We start from the raw sequence: 19586 nt of genomic DNA, 5'->3' as shown, positions 1-19586 counted from the left end.
CAAATTTTCTTGACATATTTTCAATACTTTGACCAAGCTCAAACCAATGAAGATTTAGTTTAGGGTGTTGGATTCAAGATGCCAGCAATGAATCAAATATTTTCATGGTGAAATTAAGTTTGTCACCTACACAGATCTTTCTCCAGATTATATATGTTTGGAATCCAAGCTTTTGGGATATCATTGGAAGATGGAAGCCAGCTATCTAAATTTTACCAACTCATGAACTAACCAATTTAACTAAGTTATCAATGAGTCTATCTAGTTAGCATCTTTTGATTCTCATTTGCATTCTCATGGTCTTGGTCATGGTCAAACACATATACATAAGTTGAGTACTCCACATTAGATGTTAATTCTTCTTGAAAGTGCTTTAGACGGTTCAACTGGTTGAACCTTGAACCGGATTTTATTGCAGTTCAGTTAATTTGACGGTTCAATTGTAATTTTATTCTGATTTGAATGATTTAATTAGAGTAGTTAAACTATGATTCAGATGTTTCATCGGTTTGAATATTTTTAAAATAGTATTATTAGTATTTTAAAATGGTGATCAATCAATCTCACAAATGGACAAGATTCAACATTTTAGAATTTGGGTTTGGACTAGTCAATTTAGATCTATCATACATACCCTAGTGTTCAAGACCGGATATTTGAATGCAAAGTTTGCAATAGATCTATGATGAATTCTCGTACCATCATAAAATTTGAATTTGAACCTAACTCAACCACAAGAGCTATCATTAGGCAAGAGATAAGAAATTTAATTTATTGCAAAAAAAATGACAATTATAGACTATGTAGCACCAATATTTTAGATTGAAGGTGTGTCAGGTGTCCGACATGTGTCAATGTCTCACACCGACACGACACTACCATATGTGATTATATTCAATTACTTCTATTTTTCAAATTATTACAGATATAAATGTTCGTGTCGTGTATGATATGCATGACATTGCTTTATAGGTTGTAGAGGAGAGAAAAAAACACAATGTTATTAAGAATATTGCAAGAACATGTTCTACTAAGTACCATCCCTTTACATGTGACACATACTCTTAACATCCATTTATATAGTAAGAACATGCATTGAAAATACTCTTAAGATCACAATCTCAACTATATCATTAACCACTAAGGTGAATCTTCAACATACCAATAATAAAACAACCAAAGAAAAAGTAAATCCAAACACAATCCATATCAACATTCATCAAAGGATAACATGTTAAAAAAATGTGACAATATCTTTATCATAACACTAATTACTACTACCACATAGTTGCCAATATATTAAACTCATGAGTCAGAATATGTCTTGTATTAACAAACTATGATTAATTAATTAATACATAAAATTAAACAGCTGGACTTATAATTTGGAAGTAACAAAGAAAGATGTTGTTGTTGGGAGTTAACAAATTTAGAATCCAACAAAAACTCCAATCCACCTAAGAGTTGAGGTAAGGTTGCCGGGTTCCTGTTCCCATGGCTTTGTCTCCATTACAGCAGTGTTCCCTCTTTTCATGTTCAACTTTGCCACTTTTCTAATTAACCTTTTCTTGTTTTGCAACATTACTTAGTCTTTTATTACATTGGTAACATAAGTTATGTATTACTTTATTTCATTAACAAGTTAAAAAAATGTTCAATATGAGACCATGTTCATTCCCTCTCACTCACTTCCTTGAAATTTAAACCCTCTAAAGCCTGCAAATCCCTCACTTTTCGAGCTTGCCCACGTTCACTTCAATTTTACTCCATTTTTTCAGTCAACTTTTATGTGGAATTAGTTTATGTGAAGTCGCGTAATGGTGCAGTCAGTTAAGTAGATAAATGACAGCCGTTAGATTGAGATCTGTTAAGAAGTCTCAAATCGGTTGCAAGATGGCCTGAATATGTGTTTATAAGTGAGAGCAATCCTTGCGTTACAAACTGGTTTTGTAGGGTTGAGTTAGACCAAACTTCCAACTCTAAGAGTATCAGAGTCTCCTCCATGATTCACTGGGCCGCCTGCTATCAGATTTCTGATTGGGCCATCCATCATTTATCCGCGTTCCAAGCCCAAAATGTGTTAAGAAGTCGATGATTTGTCACTGCCTTGACACCTTATAGATTAAGATTTGCATTTTAGTTATATCGAATCAAACTTTAAAATAAGCTAATGCTAGCAACACTCACTCACTCCGATGTTCTCTTTTTAAAACTCACTATTTTTATCGCGTGAAATTCATGTGGATCACACCAAATTGAGAATGGTCCTACATAAAGCAGTGAGACCCACATGATTTTCATTTTTTTAAGACTCGGTATCTGCCTCAATGAACAATTAATGTGAGGGACACCAATCCCACCGTCCACTAGCGGGAAGCTCATTTAAAGCTAGAGTTTTGCTCTGTATGGACTGACCTAACAAATGACACTAGGAGGATTCAAATATGATTTCCACTTAATAAGATAATGAATGTTGGAAAAAGAGTATAAGAATAGATATTGCTAGCTAGCAATGCTCTTTAAAATATAATTTAAAATCAAATCCATCTGATCTTCCTTCAACGGTCAAGATCTCGATTGATAGAAATGTCGACCGTAGATAATACATTTCCTTTTAGGTGTGGTGTTTGCTTCTATCTGTCTATATATATGTATTTTAACCCCCACGTACTTCCTCAGGCTGTGTGCAACAAGCCTTTTTTTTAGGGGTTTCCTCTTTGATAATCAACAAAAGCTCTATCCACCATTATACTTTATAGTACCATATAGAAGAAGCCATGGCTGAGTTCCAAAATTTGAAGTACAAGCAAGGAGAAAAGGCTCATGCAAAGAAGAAAAGAAATGGGATTAGTAGCAAGTGTGCTTCTTTGGTTAAGGAGCAACGAGCTCGTCTCTACATCGTTCGCCGTTGTGCCACAATGCTTCTTTGTTGGTACATTCAAGGAGAAGACTAGCAAGCAACGCACTCTCTAACAAACTCGTCTTTTGGTCTTCTTTTATAGCCTATAAATAACAACCAGAGAAGGCTAACGACACACTCTTTGACACACTTTCTTTTCGACCCTTTCTCTTCGTATATCCTAAACATCACTACTCTTTTCAATCTATCTTCCTAAAAGATCGATGACACCTTGAAGCTACCTACTATGCATATGCTGCTAGCTCATGTTGGCTTATATATGGACTCTTTCCATCATGTTTTTTTCTTCACTTTTTGACTCATTTGGATAAATCAATGAGTTTTCATGAGGAAATTGGAGAGATTTCTGGATTTTGCACAACATGAGCAAGGCATGATCACTGTATAAGGAGCTTGCAAGGAACTAATTAAATGAGAGTTTTTCAGCTGATATGATATGATGCTAGAATAATTGTAACTTTGGAATGTTAATTAGTCCTTTCACATGGACACTACTTTTCTGCATATCTTGTTGTATAATCACCCTTTTTGTATTACATATATTGTTTTTTTCTTCGACAATGTCTAAAAGAACTAGGATTTGGTCCCAATGCAAACTTGAATAATACAAAAGGGAATAAACTCATATGTTGTATGTTATATTATATAAGACATGTTGTTAAATCACTAATTTTTATTCATGAAGTTGCATCATTAATAATACAATTTTTCGTTCTTGTAACGTTGACGAATTTTGATTGTGTTCCTTATAGAAACAATCCTCATTATGATCCCTTAGATATCTTAAATCATCACAGTTAGTACTCAGATGTAATCAAAAGGATCAGTCTTAAGCAATAAGCATACAATACACTAAAAATTCGATTGAACATGCATCTAATTCTTATAACTTAGTTTTTTTTCTGTTGCAAACTCACTGTAATTAGGATCTTTAGCTTTCCAATAAATCTATAAAGTATCTACACAAACTTAGGTTCTTCCAACTTATGATGAGACTAATGTATGTTTGAGGGCTTAGTCACAATTAGGGCTTAGTCACAATTAATTTTGTTGTTATACTTTATTTGCCTTATCTTGTCTTCTCTATGCTCTTCAAAGTTGTTACCAAGCAACTTGCACCCCTTTTTTGCATTGATGTCTTGTGGATGGAACTAGTAAAACAGGTTTTGAGAAAGTTTATAGAATTTAGATTTGACCTAATTCAACTTTTATGACCGCTTTTGAATATGGTTTGGATCGGCATCTCCACCAAACCTCTCTCCACTTTCTATCGTTGTCTCAAAGGCAAAATAGAACATGTTTCTTTCCAGTTTCTTCGCAGTTCAGCGAAGAAACTACAAAACCACGGGACTCACAAAAAAGTAATCTCTCTCTTCAACTTTTCTTCAAACCAAATAAGAGAAATTTGATCTCTCTTCAACTTCTCTTTCACCAACTTTTCTGATCCCTATTTCACCTAAAAAAACATAGGGTTAGTCTCTCCCATTTGAAAAAGAGGATCCATTTCATATAAAGTTAGAACATACTACCACTTAGCGTTATGCATTACAGTGCTTTGATTAAAACATACTGAAATAGAAAGTTTTGATTAAGAAGATTTTGAGATGAAGATATTGATTTGACAGCATTATTTGGAAGGATCATGGAGTCTTTGACAAAAGTTTGATTTGACAACACAAATGTTTTGGCTCTTGCTATTCCAAATTTCCATTATATGGTCTGGCCTTACAAAGGTATGGATATGTATCTTCATCCAGGTTCTCTGTCATCCCAATTTTGCAACACAAAATCTCTCTGGTGTGACAGATAACCAAGTGTGAGATGAGTTAGTGGTTGCATCCAAAATAAGCCACTCATGCAGCTGTCATATTAAATTAGCTTTCAAGTCCCTATAATGCTTATTGAACATTTTCAAAATGGCCCACATGAGTCACTCACTGAGAGTGTGTTAAAGTCTTTGTCATTATAATCAGCCTTTTATTTTTATGTGGGGGGAAAAAGGAGAGTCTAGAGATTTGTGTTAAAAAGTTGTCTACTTTCAAGAACAAATAGTATGTAGCACCAAAAATTTCACATTAAATGTGTCTGGTGTCTACCGTGTGTTAGTTGCTTACGGCGTCACCTGTGGTTACATTAAATTTTATATTTTCTCAAATTATTATAAGTATCAACGTGTTAGTGTAGCGTTTAGTGTCTGTGTCGATACTTATAACATTATTTTATGATGGATAGGGAATATAGTTGTGATTCTATTTAGTGTAAATGCAATTGAAATGAAGAACAAGACAGTGTTAAAAAAATTGAAACTGACACAAGAAACAATAATTCAGCTCCATATGATCATGGCACTATCATGAATAATTTAAGTATATGTTTCAAGCTACAGATTATACAGAAGCATCAGTACATGGTTGATTAGATCATGCTGATAGAACTTAACTACTTGAACTATGTAATTGGATCTACTATAACTCTTCATTACAACAAAACCTTAATTTAAAACCTGAATAATATAATAACTCGCATATGAATCTCGTCCTTATTTGTCAATCCAATCCTTGAATAGCAACATCATGTAAAGAGGAACATTGACTGCTGCAATAACGGTCAGCATTCGTAGTGTGCGTAGTAATCTTTGGATTATAATAGTCTTTGATTTTCCTGTTCTGGGAGGTATTTTTACTAGAGGATCAAGTCCGGTGCTTGAAGCCATGTCCATATTCACAGAGAAATCAGCTTCTTGACCAGTATTTTTTCTAGCAGTTGGCCGCATTACAACATTACCCCTGGCAGGATAAAAAAACACAAATGAAGATGCTTAAGTTTAATGTCTCCAATATGCAACAGAGTTTGGCCTTTTTGGATAAACAACTTAGTTAAGTGCTTATAGTATAACCGCTTATCATATAAGTGTTTATGTATAAGCTATTTCCATAACAAAAGATAAAATAAAGTCAAAATGTTTTCTTATAAGCTATAAGTTGTTCTCATAAGCTATCAGAGAGCTTATGTACATGTCATAAGTTATTTCCATAAGTACTCCCAAACAGTTTCACAAGTATTTATATCGGTAGATGAACTCAAATAAGTCAATCCGAATAGGCTCATGGTGTTACTTAATTTTAGTTTCATGACAAACTAAGAAATCACATTTGTCCAGGGTTGAACTTCCAAATATACTTTCCATGTATTGCGTAGTAGTACGACATTTAAAACCAAACTTTACCTTTCTCCTAAGCTTCGTTCATTTGAATTTACAGTGGATGTCTTCAAGGGTTTCTTTATAAGATGCATTGAGCCTTCTGCATCCCACATCATCTCGTATTCATAGTTGGCATCCTCGTCCTTCTCTTTTGTTTTGCTTCTAGATACCATGGAAGCTATTAGTTGTTTAAAATGACCCGCCAAGTTCCAACACTGGTGCCAGAAACTTGTGCTGCTTGTTGGCCAAAGTAGGAGGGCAAGGAGGGTAAGAACAAATAGAACAATATACCTGGAAATTACAGCAAAACATAAGAGCTAAATAGAAAGAGTTCAATCAAAATGCTTTGTTGATGTAAAATAGTTTTACACCGACATCCAATGAGAACTCATGATACTGTCACATAGGTCCACTTTGTAACCGCAACTCAAAAATAATTGCAAAATGCTGGAGTATCATTGAATGTCGGTGTAAAACTAGCTTAGAGGAAAATTATATTAAAAAATCATTATGAACATTTAGAACTACCTACCACATATAAATGTGTAATTGCTTTGGAAGATAACATAGATGACTCAACACATGCTCTTCTGGAATGGAAGCATTTGGAAGAGTCGAGTTATCAACAGATAACAGCATGAAAGAAGGATACAAATTTCCTTGTTGCCAACTTATGGTACCTAGAGTGTGCTGCATGCTACTGTCAGTTAAAGTGTTCAACCACTGAACGAGACTGTCGAGATGAAAAGATCAGGTTCTTACCTCTTTTACAGGCCCGGATTTAGATTGATGAGTGACGGTGCATTGATCATGATCATGGCCAGATAAAATAAGCTTCTGCCAAAGTCAAAAGTTCTAAAAATGAAAACATAAACTAAATAGCATATACACATGAAAAATAAATTATTTTCGAATTAATCATGGATTTTTTTTTCCTCGAGTTCATACAAGGGTGGAACAACCATGCACAAAAATCCAAAAGGAAGTTAGGAGACTCACAGGTTTGATAGTATCTAGTAAATACTTCGATGTCTTCTCAAAAACGTAATTCTGATACCTGAATGGACCAAAAGTCAAACCAAATCTCAGTATATATGAGCCACTTATAAAAAGTTCATGCAAATTCCATGCCATATGATGAGTGAGTAACTTACGTAATATCATTAGTTTTATCATACGCAGCGCGTTGTATCCTCTAAAAATTAAAGAGAGACTAATTAGTCGTTTCAAGAACAACAACTGGCAGGTGAGAAAAAAATACGGTACAACATTATTCTGAGGGCCAATGCTCCACGAAATACATGATTACTGTAGATTCACTTCAAGAAACTGAAATAAACTTTACCTGATTAATAATTGGAGAACTACGATCAGGGCCACAATAAGTACCATCCGGTCGGTATAGAGGAATGTGTGTTAATAAGACTCTTGGACGAACTACATTATCTAGTAAAATACAAAAGACTTGTGGATTATTACAGGAAACATGATCTAACCAAACAACGAATCAGATGTATAGGCCAGTTTATACCTACAGAGATATTCTTTACAAACTCCCAAGTTTGAGACGTCAGATTCTTTTGCCGGTGTCCTGTAGAAAGCATAATGAGTTCAGTAATTTCAACTTTCAAAAATCCTAATGCAATGACTTGTACAAATACCTAAATAGCATATGATTGAAATTTATAATATTTCAGACGTATAAATTATTTTGATACCACAATATAAGAGTAAAGCAATTGAAGTATTGCTACTTAAGAAATGTGGTAGTTCAAATCTACAAGGCAAAACCCAGTTTACCATCAAGAGTTTGTGCGTCGACAGCAATAAAATCCACTTTTCCAACTGCAAATCTGTAGTTTCTAATCCCAAATGTTTCCTCGTAGCGTCTGATAACCTATATGGACACAATGATAAAAATGTTATGGGCAAAGAAGACACCAGAGGAAGTACACAGTTAAAAGAATGTGCAAACAATAAACATGTCCATCGCATTCCGTACATTACAGATTGTAAATTATGCAAAACGGAACTGAAAAAACATGAGTGTATAACCACTTGACAAAACATTTGATAAACTTCGTATGTGATTTAAGGCTTGCTTTATGCGGATACAAATTAACAATACAGGTGTTTGAAATACTGCGATGCCAAATGTTATTTTACAGGAGTGCTCAGAATCAATCATCAGGAAAATTTCAGGATTTCTCCATGACATCCATAACCAACATAAGATGAAGACATTTCATAGCTCCTATCAAAATCTACCATGTTTCATTCACATTCATCATTTGAGAATATCAATAGTACATAAAAATCAAGGAGATTAATGTATAGTCTATACAAAATTCCATACATCAGCAATCTGTGGATACCGATAAAGAGTCCAGATTTTAAAATCAACAAGACTTAGGCGCTATATATGTAATTTCTCATCCCTAAGGTTTTAAATATAGTTATGCTTCTAATATAACTGTGACTACATTCTCAGTCATGCATTTAGTATTTGACTCTTTCATAGCTACCTATTTTACATCCCACCGTAAGCTATCCTTTTGCAACTTGGAGAATAAAAGTAGAGTAATAACATATTGAAAATACCTCTGGCTTTGCATAATGAAGAGTTTCATAACCAATATCATGGTTTCCAGGAATGTAATAAACTTCCTTGTCCGTGTATTTTCCCTGTGCGTTCAAACCAAAGATATGTTTAAAGCGGTTCAAAGACTCCTGCCATCTGTCCATTCAAAAAATTATAAAAGAATTTCATATTAGGAAATTCGGTGAACATGCTTTAGATGACACAGCAAAACTTTAAAACTTGTAGAAAGCCAAATCACAAATAGATATCTGTTTTTGTGACTTACTCTTCATCTAATAAATAAGGACCTCCATCGAAGTAATCGCCTAAAAACAATATGACATCAGGTTTGAAAGGCAGGATCGATGAAAAGAATGATCTACGCATGTTTAAATCAGTGTAGAATTTCACAAGCTCCAGCGCAAGAGATTTGTCAGGAAGAGGGAGAGAAGTTTTGTCCATGAGCTGTTATGTTAAAAAAACACATCATATTAACAGAAACATACATTAATAGATTTTCTTAAGCAGACATATGCATGCAATGCAGGTAAATTTTGCACTAATATATGAGATTAATTTTGATACACCGTCAGTGTAAAAAATTTCCATTGTCAACCAATCACAAACCATCATTTGTATGACTTTTAAGGTACATATATATGATTGAAGTCAAATATTTTTAATGTAACAATTATGATTGATTGACAGAATACCAGTGCATATCTATTAAATCCTTAGTCTATGTTTGGTTTACCTTTTGTATGAGCTAAAATTGATTCTAAAAGGGTATAATTGATTTTGACATGTTTGGTTGCTCTTGAGGAGAATTGATTTTGGCTCAAGAATTGATTCTACTTGAAGCAAGAAATTGTAGCTTCTGATTCTAGAATTGATTTTTACACCCAAATTTATGTTCAACTCACTTTTACATGAATGTATACAAACATAAATCACTTTACCTTCAACTCAATTTTAGTCAGAATCAATTCACTCAAAATCATTTTTTCTCACCGCAGAACTAAACATATATATGGTAATATAATATGTATATGACACAATCACAAAAGTAGAAAGTTGACCTGTGGATCTGCAATAACAGCAACTTTTACATAATCAGTTTGGTAACTCTCACTCTTTGTTTGAACCTGCTAGCAAAAAATCAGGTTAGTCAGCTAGCATTTTACTAAATTCATGATAATATAAAATTGTAATATATAGTCTCGTAAGGGTAGCTCAGTTGGTAGCTTCTAAGGACGTTATTGGAGGTAGGGGTGCTCAAATCCAAACCAATCCAAATAAAAACCGAAAACCGATCCAAAAAAACCGAAAACCGCAAAAAACCGAAGTTTTTTGGATGTGTTTGGATGTTCTTTTGTGAAAACCGCTGGATCGGATCGGATTTCGGATTGATTTCTTAAAACCGATCCAAACCAAACCAAACCGCATACATATATTTTAATATTTATTTATCTTTTTATTAGTATAAATATATATATTGCATTAACCTTTTTTTTCATTTTAAATTTTGTTAATTAATTTAATCTATTTTAAATTTTGTTAATACTATATGTTAGTTAAATTTAATCTTTTTTTTTTACTTTTTATATGTTTCGAATATAATTGGTAATTGTCATTCCAAAATATTAATTTTCAATATATTATATGTTATATTTTACATCAAACTTAATATTTATTTTGTCAAAAATGTCAAACTATTATTTTGTAGCGTTTTTTATAATATTTATATTTATTAAAAAAAATTACAATTTATAATTTGGATATCCAAAAACCGATCCAAATTAAACCGCATAATATTGGATCGGATTGGATCGGATTTTTTTTATTTGTCATCCAAAACCGAACCAAACCGCAAATGAATTTATTTTTGGATCGGATGAGTTTTTGCCTCAAAACCGATCCAAACCGAACCGCGAGCACCCCTAATTGGAGGGGCTGGGGTTGGAACCCCGGATCCCCCACTTCTCCGCATTTATAGCGTGTGAGTCTAGCCACTAGGCTACTGAACAAGAAAAACAATTATAAACATCAAATTCTTCAATATTCTACAAAACTCCATAAATTAATTTCCAACAAAATCAACAAATTATAGATCCAATCCAGCACATATCTCCCCACAACTAAAAACTCAATTTTGAATATCTCATTGGCAGCTACAACAATCTCTAAAATTGAGAGTGACCCAGAAATGGAAAAAGTGAAAAAATGAAGACTTTAAGATTATACCTTCAAATGGGGCCATGAACAAGTGAAGAGAGGTGGAAGCCAGTAAGAGAACATTTCACCATAGAGAATGGTTAGTGCCCATATGAGGCATAACAATAAAGTCAACTCTTTCTGCTTCATCACTGATCTTTTACTGATGAAATCAAATCAATGTTTCAAACATTACAGACTTACAGTCGACCAAATTGAGAAACCTCGGATCTTGGTCTTTTCTTTTTCTTTTGACTTGTTTCCAGATTAGTTCTTTCTGTTTTTTCTCCAATGATATATTTTTTTTTTTTTATTATTTTTTCATCACCGGTTTAATCTGGTTCGGGGTCAGTTCTGATATCATGTGGTTCCAGCCCCTACCGATCGCAGTTGCAGGGATCAAACCGTAGTCCTTCCTACAAAGTTTAGCGCCAATCACCACTGAACCAACTAACGATTGGTTCCAATGATGTTTGTTTGTGTGGAAAGTGAATAGAAACAAATATTTTATCGAAGGTTAAATATGTTTTTCGTCCCTATAGTTTTACAGAATTTTCATTTTAATTCTTGAAGTTTTTTTTTTTCTTCACAATTTTTAGTCCTTGAAGTTTTTTTCATCAATGTTTTTAGTCCTTACTTTTCATTCAACCCAGATATACTTTCATATTTTTTTAATGATTTTTTGTAATTATGTTTATAATATTATAAGATGATAAAAATTTAGAAATTTTTTAACATAATATTATTTATGAATTTTTATGTGCAAAAAACGAAAAAATTCATATTTAATTCATTTTTTTGTTAAAAAATTTTAAACTTTTGTAACAGAGATTCATATAATATACTAAACATGATCGCATAAAAAAATTTTAAAATTTAAAATGGTATGTAAAAATTGAATAAAAAGTAAGGACTAAAAACATTAACGAAAAAAACTTCAAAATTAAAATGAAAATTCTGAAAAATTATAGAAATAAAAACATATTTAAATTACTGTTACTTTGTTTTACAATAAAATTACTATTAGCTAGTATAAGCTATGAGTATGCACAAATTTAAGCAAAATGTTTTGAATGGAATTTTGTACAATTTTTGCTTTAAATAATCCAAAATATATGTATTTCCTGTAGATTTATATTTCCCAACAAAAATCGTAAATATATTACTAACACCGCAACTTTTCCTGCAGAAAATAATGAAACCCTAATTTCATTTCCCAAAAGCAAAACAAAACCCTAATTCCCTTTCTCTCTTTCACATTTTCGCTAGTCCTTCTTACCACAGTTCTCTTCTCTCAGCGATCGATTCCAGCTCTTATCTTTCACTTCCTATTTCAATTTCTGATCTGTTACAAAAATATTCAAATTTTGATTTCGATCCCGCTCTTAGAATTTCTACTCGAGATCTTCCATTTTCAGCATTCATTGCTCTTTTGGTGTTACTCTCACGAGGTATACACTTATTGCTTAATTTCTTATTAATCAGTATTCAGTACAATTATAATTTATATGTTGTTTAATTATTTTTAATGTTTATGTTTAAATGTATGTTCTATAGATTGTATGTGTCAATTATACTGTTAGAGTGATAAAATGTATGATCCATAGGCTATGAAGCATGGACACGGACACGTCGATACCGATAATAATTTTAGAAAATGATATAATTCAATGTAATCATATGTGCCGTGTCGGGCATGTCCGACATCGGGCGAGGAGGGTTCGTGCTTGATTGTCTATAGGTTGTGTGTCAATTATTTGGATTTTTCATTTATGTTATGTTATAGATTAGTGAGCCTTGCAATAAAAAAAGTTGAATTAGTGAACACTAGTTTCCTATTTGAAATTCAATATGATGATTAATTAAGTATAGTTGATTAAAATGCTAATCATTATATTGAAACTCGAGTTATTCTTGTTGGATAGGCTGAGAAGAATCTTTTTCATAACTTGATTAATAGGTATATCTTAGATTAATAGGTATATCTAGAAAGTAAAAAATATCAAACACAAATTGTATAATAAAAGCATGTTAATTATCGAAATGCACATTCTCGTGCAATTTTTTTGATCTCCTATACTATGCATTTGTGATAGTTTTGCATTATTAGTCGAAGATATTAAATCAACACTAGTAATAGACCCGTGCATTCGCACGGGTCGTAATGTTACGACGTTAATTTGTTAAGTCACACTTTGCGATAGCAGATTAAGAAGACAAATTTATATTTTACATACTAATTATAAATTAAGCATATTTTATTCAAATATGCATTCAGTATAAAAAAATTTATCGACAACTTATTTTTAATTGCAGAAAGACATAAATAGATAATACATAAGTAATTTGTAAATAGCATGTCAATAATATTTTATAAATAAAGCAATTGATGATGTAAGGTATCAATGCCATTTGAGTATCATTTTATTGATTAAACCATGTATTACTAATGTTATATTCTAACACACCATGTGATAAGTATGCTTATATAGTAGCATAACAGATTCATACCAAACATGATTTACATCCAGAGATTAGTACAATGACCTTAATATTCATCTGCATATAAGAATAAGGCATGATAGTTAATCTCATACCAAGCATGACTTATATAAGTATAAACCATGATAGTTAATGTTAGATTACAATCTTAATACATCATAAAAGTCACAGATCAAGATAGCACACAAAACTTCAACACCAATGAATCTTGAATTTGTTAATCTGCTCTATAATACAAATTACCAAAGAGAGCTCATACAACTTACTAAAATTAATTGTTAATGTTCACACATACAACTTCAAATTACATAGAACATGAAATAAAATACATAGCACTTAAAAAACATCTTCAAATTACAGAAAGCATGTCATAAATTCCTTGTAATTGTTGAAACGAACAATGTCAACGTGCAGAATATTCGATCCCCTCTCAAGTTCGAAAATCAACTTGTCGCCTTCATTTAGCTTATTAGCCAAAACCCAGTTATACCATCCTTTAGTCAAATATTTCTCAACAATATTTTTCTTTCTCTTGTCCTTATTCTTTCTTTCATATGTCTTAATGGTGCACCTAATGCCACTCAATTTATGTGGAGTATCTATGAATAGATATTCCTTGTCCATCAATACAAACTCAGCAGTTTTAGGTGGAAAATGCTATAACATTGAAACAATTACTAATCATAATCATATTAAATCAAAATGTATGATATAAAATTAAATAACTTACTGCATTCATGTAAAAAATAATAGTTTTGTATTTTGCTTACCAGAACTTGAGATTTAGTCCTGCTTGCGTATGCCTTGCTGACAATCAGTTCCCATTTATACAAACTTTCATCATTGATTTCTTCATTCACAGGAATTGCAGGTTCAATGATATTTTCATAAGAATGTGCAGCAACCTCAGGACTTGAAACAATAAAGTAATCTGAGTCATTCTCATGTAAACGACATAGTTGGTAATAGGTAAATTTATAAAAAATTATGTTTCATAACTTTATCAAAGATAATAAAGACATTGATATGGTTATGTTGTTATAAATTTCAAAACCAAGGTAGCATATAAGGAAAACATGTGAAAAACCTAAAATAAGTATTGGATGCTTTAGGGAGCTTTAGTTGTAATGAAAGTACTGGATAATGGCATTGTAACTCACAGGATTGGTTGTTGATCAACTTGTTGAGGGTTTTCAGCATTTTCATCATCACCAACATATTCAAGCTCTTGAGCAGGTTCATGTTCTTGAATTCCATCCTGCAAAAATAAGTATATGTAAGAGAACATTAAATTTGGAAAATCTAATCAAATTTGTTACCTAATTAAATGAAATAAAGACAGTGTACTTTACCAATAGTACGGTTGATGCATGATCCTGATCATCAGACGATTCAATCAAACTCAATGAAAATTTATTATTCTTAATTTGATATTCCAGACACACTTTTGTTGGTCTTTCAAATCCAAATATGTATGAAACCTCATTTCCATACATAACCTTTTCAGTATCACTGAATTCAAAATACACACGTACTGATCGTTCGTTCCATACGATCCTTCCATAATCAAGGCGATGCAATTCTCTTTCCCATTGATCATAAAATTCAATTGGGATTTGAATGTTTCGCTAAATTGGACAGAAATTTTAGTTATCAAATTAATTATTTGCATTATATAAATAAATAAAAATACAGATTATATTAAATTTTCATATACCTCAAAAGGATTGATTATCGTCACGAATGATGTTGGCCTATTATGATGCTCAACAGTTCCAATTATTGTCATTTCAAACACATTGTTCACAATTTGATAATCCAAACTTACTTTGGTTGGTTTTTGAAAGCCAAAGTTTTCAGCTACATAATGCGCATAATACATGAAACATTCATCATCGGTCAAACATAAACGTACCGTTGAGGTTTTATCAGTTGTTCTTATCTTTGCATCTTGTTTTTTCAGGAGCTCATACTTCCATGCATCAAAAAAATTCCTTGGTATGTCAATTATGTAAATCATGTTTGGTATGAATCTGTTATGCTACTATATAAGCATACTTATCACATGGTGTGTTAGAATATAACATTTTTTTATACTGAGCATACTAAGCATACTTCTGCAATTAAAAATAAGTTGTCGATAATTTTTTTTTATACTGAATGCATATTTGAATAAAATATGCTTAATTTATAATTAGTATGTAAAATATAAATTTGCCTTCTTAATCTGCTATCGCAAAGTGTGACTTAACAAATTAACGTCGTAACATTACGACCCGTGCGAATGCACGGGTCTATTACTAGTGTTGATTTAATATCTTCGACTAATAATGCAAAACTATCACAAATTCATAGTATAGGAGATCAAAAAAATTGCATGAGAATGGGCATTTCGATAATTAACATGCTTTTATTATACAATTTGTGTTTGATATTTTTTACTTTCTAGATATACCTATTAATCAATTCGGTTTACTAAATTTTTTGTTGTTGTGAGGGTGCATACGTGATTGTGTTAGATGTGATGTTACCATGTTCATGTCGTGCACTTTGCTGAATTAAAGACTAATGTGAAATGCAGCTGAAATGTTGCCGACAAATGTTCATGTTGTGTACTTTGCCGACTAATGTGAAATGCTTCTGAAATTTTGCCGAGTTAAACACTTGAGATTTGATGATTAAATTAGCCAAAGTTACAAAGTGTCCTTTTGAATGGGATGGTTCATACTTCATACCATGTATAATTAAGTCAGATTTGTATTGTATGAATTGTGTTTTACTGTTGAAAATTATTAATATGATGATATTTCTATACTGCCTATACATTTGTATGCAAGAAAAACTGGTGATCATATAGTATTTTTGCAGCTGAGCTGAAAATGGAAATGCCGGCGCATCGGACATGGATGTATAATAGGCGTATTGTTGGCCGAAAGGGATATACAGCTGAATTTTTGCAAGGCCTCGAAGAGTTTCTTGATTTTGCTTGTCAACAACCACAGTATTTGAATGAAGGTGTAATAAGCTGTCCATGTAAGCAATGTAAAAATGAGAGGCACCTAACTCTGAAGGAAGTAAATATTCATATTCGTCAAAAAGGGTTTACACCTGGATATTGGTATTGGACATCTCATGGAGAGGAAGTCCCTCAAACTAATCTCGATGTTGATATGCATTCAGATGAAATGCCTTTTAGCAGTCAACAAGACACGGGGTTTGATGATGCTGATCTTAATGACCAAAATTTTGTACAAAATGAAGAGGTGCCGACAAATATGGAATCAACTGAATTTTATGATATGCCGGATTCAACTCAACAACCTGCGCGGTCAGGGTACCAAAACACACCAAATATGTCTGCTGCTATTGCAATGTTGAGTTTACAATCTAAACACAACATGTCACAAGATTGTTTCAATGATGTGATAAAGTTTATGAGGGAGTCAAGCCACATTGAGAATGAAATTCCTTCATATTCTAGGAAAACAAAGAGAACTGTGCAGCCAACTAAGATGTCTAGTAAAAAGAAACGTGCTCAAACCAATGCACCATTGATAATTCCATCTGATACCCTTCCAACTTATTCTAACCAAGCCACTCAACCTCCATCTCGAACTAAACCTCGAACTAAGCTTAGTCAATCTCGACCCACTAAGCCTCTAACTCGACTTCAACTCCGAACTCAATCTCAATTCTCTCACTCTCAACTCCCCCTGCAACCTCAGCCCACTGAACTTCAACCACAACCTCAACTTCGTGTGCAACCTCAACCCACTGAATCCCGACATCGCCTGCGACCCCAACCAACTGTACCTCGACCTACTGAACCTCAACTTCGCCTGCAACCCCAACCCACTCCACCTCGACCACAACCTCAACTCCGCCTACAGCCGCAACCCACTCAACCTCGACCCCAACCTCAACTCCGCCTGCAACCCCAACCCACTCAACCTCAACCTACTCCACCTCGCTCTCAACCTCAACCTCAGCCTCAAGCTCAACCCATCATATCTCAAACCATTCCTACCCAAGTCCTTCAATGTCGAGAATTTCCAATGGTCAACGAAACTCCATCTTCTTCATCTAACCATGTCAGTAAAGAAAGTAATGGGAACAAAATCCCCATACTTCCAGAAGGGGATGGGTGAGTACTTTTAACGACTTAACATATATGAGTTGTTATTGTTATGTTTTTGTAATTAATTTTTATTTTTATACACAGGTTTGATCAACACAGGTTGGTAGTGAAGGCAATTGCTTTAATTATACGAATTAACTTGGAGGAGGGAAAACCATCATGGAAGCAGTTATCTAAAAAACAACGAGATTCGTGGTTTGATATATTTAAAGTAATAAAATTTTCAGCTTTGATTAAATTGTTTTGGTATTGTTTTAAAATTGTGTCTGATGTAACAAATTTTATATGTCAAAATCAATGCAGTCAAAGTTTACGTGGCCACCTCAACATAAAGACTTGGTGCGACGTAACTTTGAGAAAAGGGGTTCAGCAAAAATGATTCAATTAATGCAAGAAGCTCGAAAAGATTTAGATCAAAAACCAATTTGGATGGAAGAGCGGGTGTGGACACAATTGAAAGCACATTGGGAGTCCTTAGAATACAAAAGAAAGTCTGAAATAAACAAAAGAAATGGCGAGTCTATGGCTGGTGCTTCTCTTCACACTGGTGGATCAATTCCTCATCATTTGCATTGGAAGCGAATGGTATCTTTAATTTACTATTGTATTTAGTTTTCAAAATTAGTAACTTTAATAATAACATTAAAAAGTACTTTTATCAATTACAGAAGGAGGCAAATGGAACAGATCCATCCATGGCTGAGTTTTATTTTCGTACACATCGAAAAAAGGACCAAAGTTGGGTGGGTCCTTGTGCCGAGTCTGCTTATGTAAGTCCCCTTATCCTTTTCACAACTGCATCATTAATTTGTTTCTCAATGACATGATCTGTAATATTTTTTTGGTTCTTTTTTTTGAATTCATATTTTGGTTCTTACATGATCTGTAATATTAGTTCATATAATATCCTTCCTTTTAATTATACTACTGCAGTTTACCATCTTCATCACATAAATGATCTTATATTATACGAGATAAATATTTGATTTATATTCGATTACGGATGGTTAGTAGTGGATAGTGTTGTGATTTTAGCACTCCATTCTTGTTTTTTTTAGTCATTCTCCTATCAGAATTTTTGTTTCAGTTTACAGGTCTCACTGTCTGCCTTTCTTTGCATATTGAATTAATTGGTCCTATCTTTATCTTTTGTAATAGTTATTTATATTTTTCTGATGTATTCAAACGTGATGCAGGATAAATTTGAACGAAGAAAATTGGAATTATCTTCCAAGATTGTTTCGAGTGAGAATGGAGGTGATATGCCGTCTGAATTGGATATATGGGTAGATTCAGTTGGAACGAAAAAAGGAAGGGTTTTTGGTCTCGGATCTGTAAACAAAAAATTGGTTACATCTGTTAAACTTTCTGCTAATTCAGAAGATGTCAATGCTTTAAGAAGTCAGATTCATGCACTTAACGAGTCACTGCAAAAACAGGAACAAGAGAAATTAGAAATGAAACATGAGTTGACCGAAACTAAACAACAAGTAGCAGCTTTAATGCAACACTTGGGGTTTGCCGCCTCTTCTTCTCGTCCGCATTCATCACCTCAAGACAGCAATGAAATTGATAATGGCGATGCTGATGATAGTGATGGTGATCATTTGGAGTAGGATTGATTGCATCTGACTTATAGAACTTCAGTTGGTATATTTGTTTCCTACAAAAAAAGTTGAACATGTTATGATGTTTTTTGCATTTGTTGGATGCTTTACTGTGGAAACTATCAAAGAAAATTCTGAAAATATCCTAAATATAGTTTAACCCAGGCTAAGCATGTGTTGGTTTCACTTTCAAAACCTAACGATCGATTTAGATTACGATGTAAAATTCTATTTATGTCATTATATTCTCATCACCTATGCGAGGAACAAAGGTTCGTTTCTTGATTTGAGCTTGGAAGATTTGTTCACATTTAGTGTTCGATAATGCTTAAAACATTTCTGGTATAATTTAAGTAAAACTAGTTACATATTTTTATGGATATATGAATAAGCTTTTTATATGAGAAAAAATGTTATGTGTT

The 19586-nt window shown here is 32.9% G+C and overlaps 2 protein-coding genes across 8 annotated transcripts; one reads left to right on the top strand and one right to left on the bottom strand.

Moving 5' to 3' along the window:
- Positions 1-5227: 5227 nt before the first annotated feature.
- LOC123884764 (uncharacterized protein C630.12-like) lies at positions 5228-11202 on the bottom strand. 2 transcript variants are annotated; one of them, XM_045933967.1, is made up of 13 exons: positions 10948-11202; positions 9783-9851; positions 8990-9168; positions 8724-8859; positions 7923-8019; positions 7654-7713; positions 7468-7568; positions 7277-7317; positions 7122-7179; positions 6885-6959; positions 6655-6812; positions 6147-6413; positions 5228-5706 (listed from the first exon to the last, which is right to left on the bottom strand). In XM_045933967.1, the coding sequence occupies exons 1-13, from the start codon at positions 11065-11067 to the stop codon at positions 5460-5462; spliced, it is 1608 nt and encodes a 535-aa protein (XP_045789923.1). In that variant the 5' UTR covers positions 11068-11202; the 3' UTR covers positions 5228-5459. The 2 variants fall into 2 exon arrangements, with proteins under 2 accessions (XP_045789923.1, XP_045789924.1); XM_045933968.1 differs by having other exon boundaries at positions 9783-9848.
- An 868-nt stretch (positions 11203-12070) lies between these two features.
- Positions 12071-19359, top strand: LOC123884763. Of its 6 annotated transcripts, XM_045933962.1 has the most exons (9): positions 12071-12368; positions 14282-14388; positions 14582-14695; positions 15383-15417; positions 16288-17563; positions 17642-17768; positions 17861-18142; positions 18226-18327; positions 18754-19359. In XM_045933962.1, coding segments are annotated over exons 3-9 (2244 nt in total). In that variant the 5' UTR covers positions 12071-12368; positions 14282-14388; positions 14582-14693; the 3' UTR covers positions 19174-19359. The 6 variants fall into 6 exon arrangements, with proteins under 6 accessions (XP_045789918.1, XP_045789921.1, XP_045789917.1 ...); XM_045933965.1 differs by lacking the exon at positions 14582-14695; XM_045933961.1 differs by having other exon boundaries at positions 14282-14695.
- Positions 19360-19586: the final 227 nt, after the last annotated feature.

This window comes from Trifolium pratense, linkage group LG5 (assembly GCF_020283565.1).
Source record: "Trifolium pratense cultivar HEN17-A07 linkage group LG5, ARS_RC_1.1, whole genome shotgun sequence".
NCBI lineage: Eukaryota > Viridiplantae > Streptophyta > Magnoliopsida > Fabales > Fabaceae > Trifolium > Trifolium pratense.
Note: the sequence above shows the minus strand (reverse complement) of the source record. Positions and strands in the feature narration are given on the sequence as shown.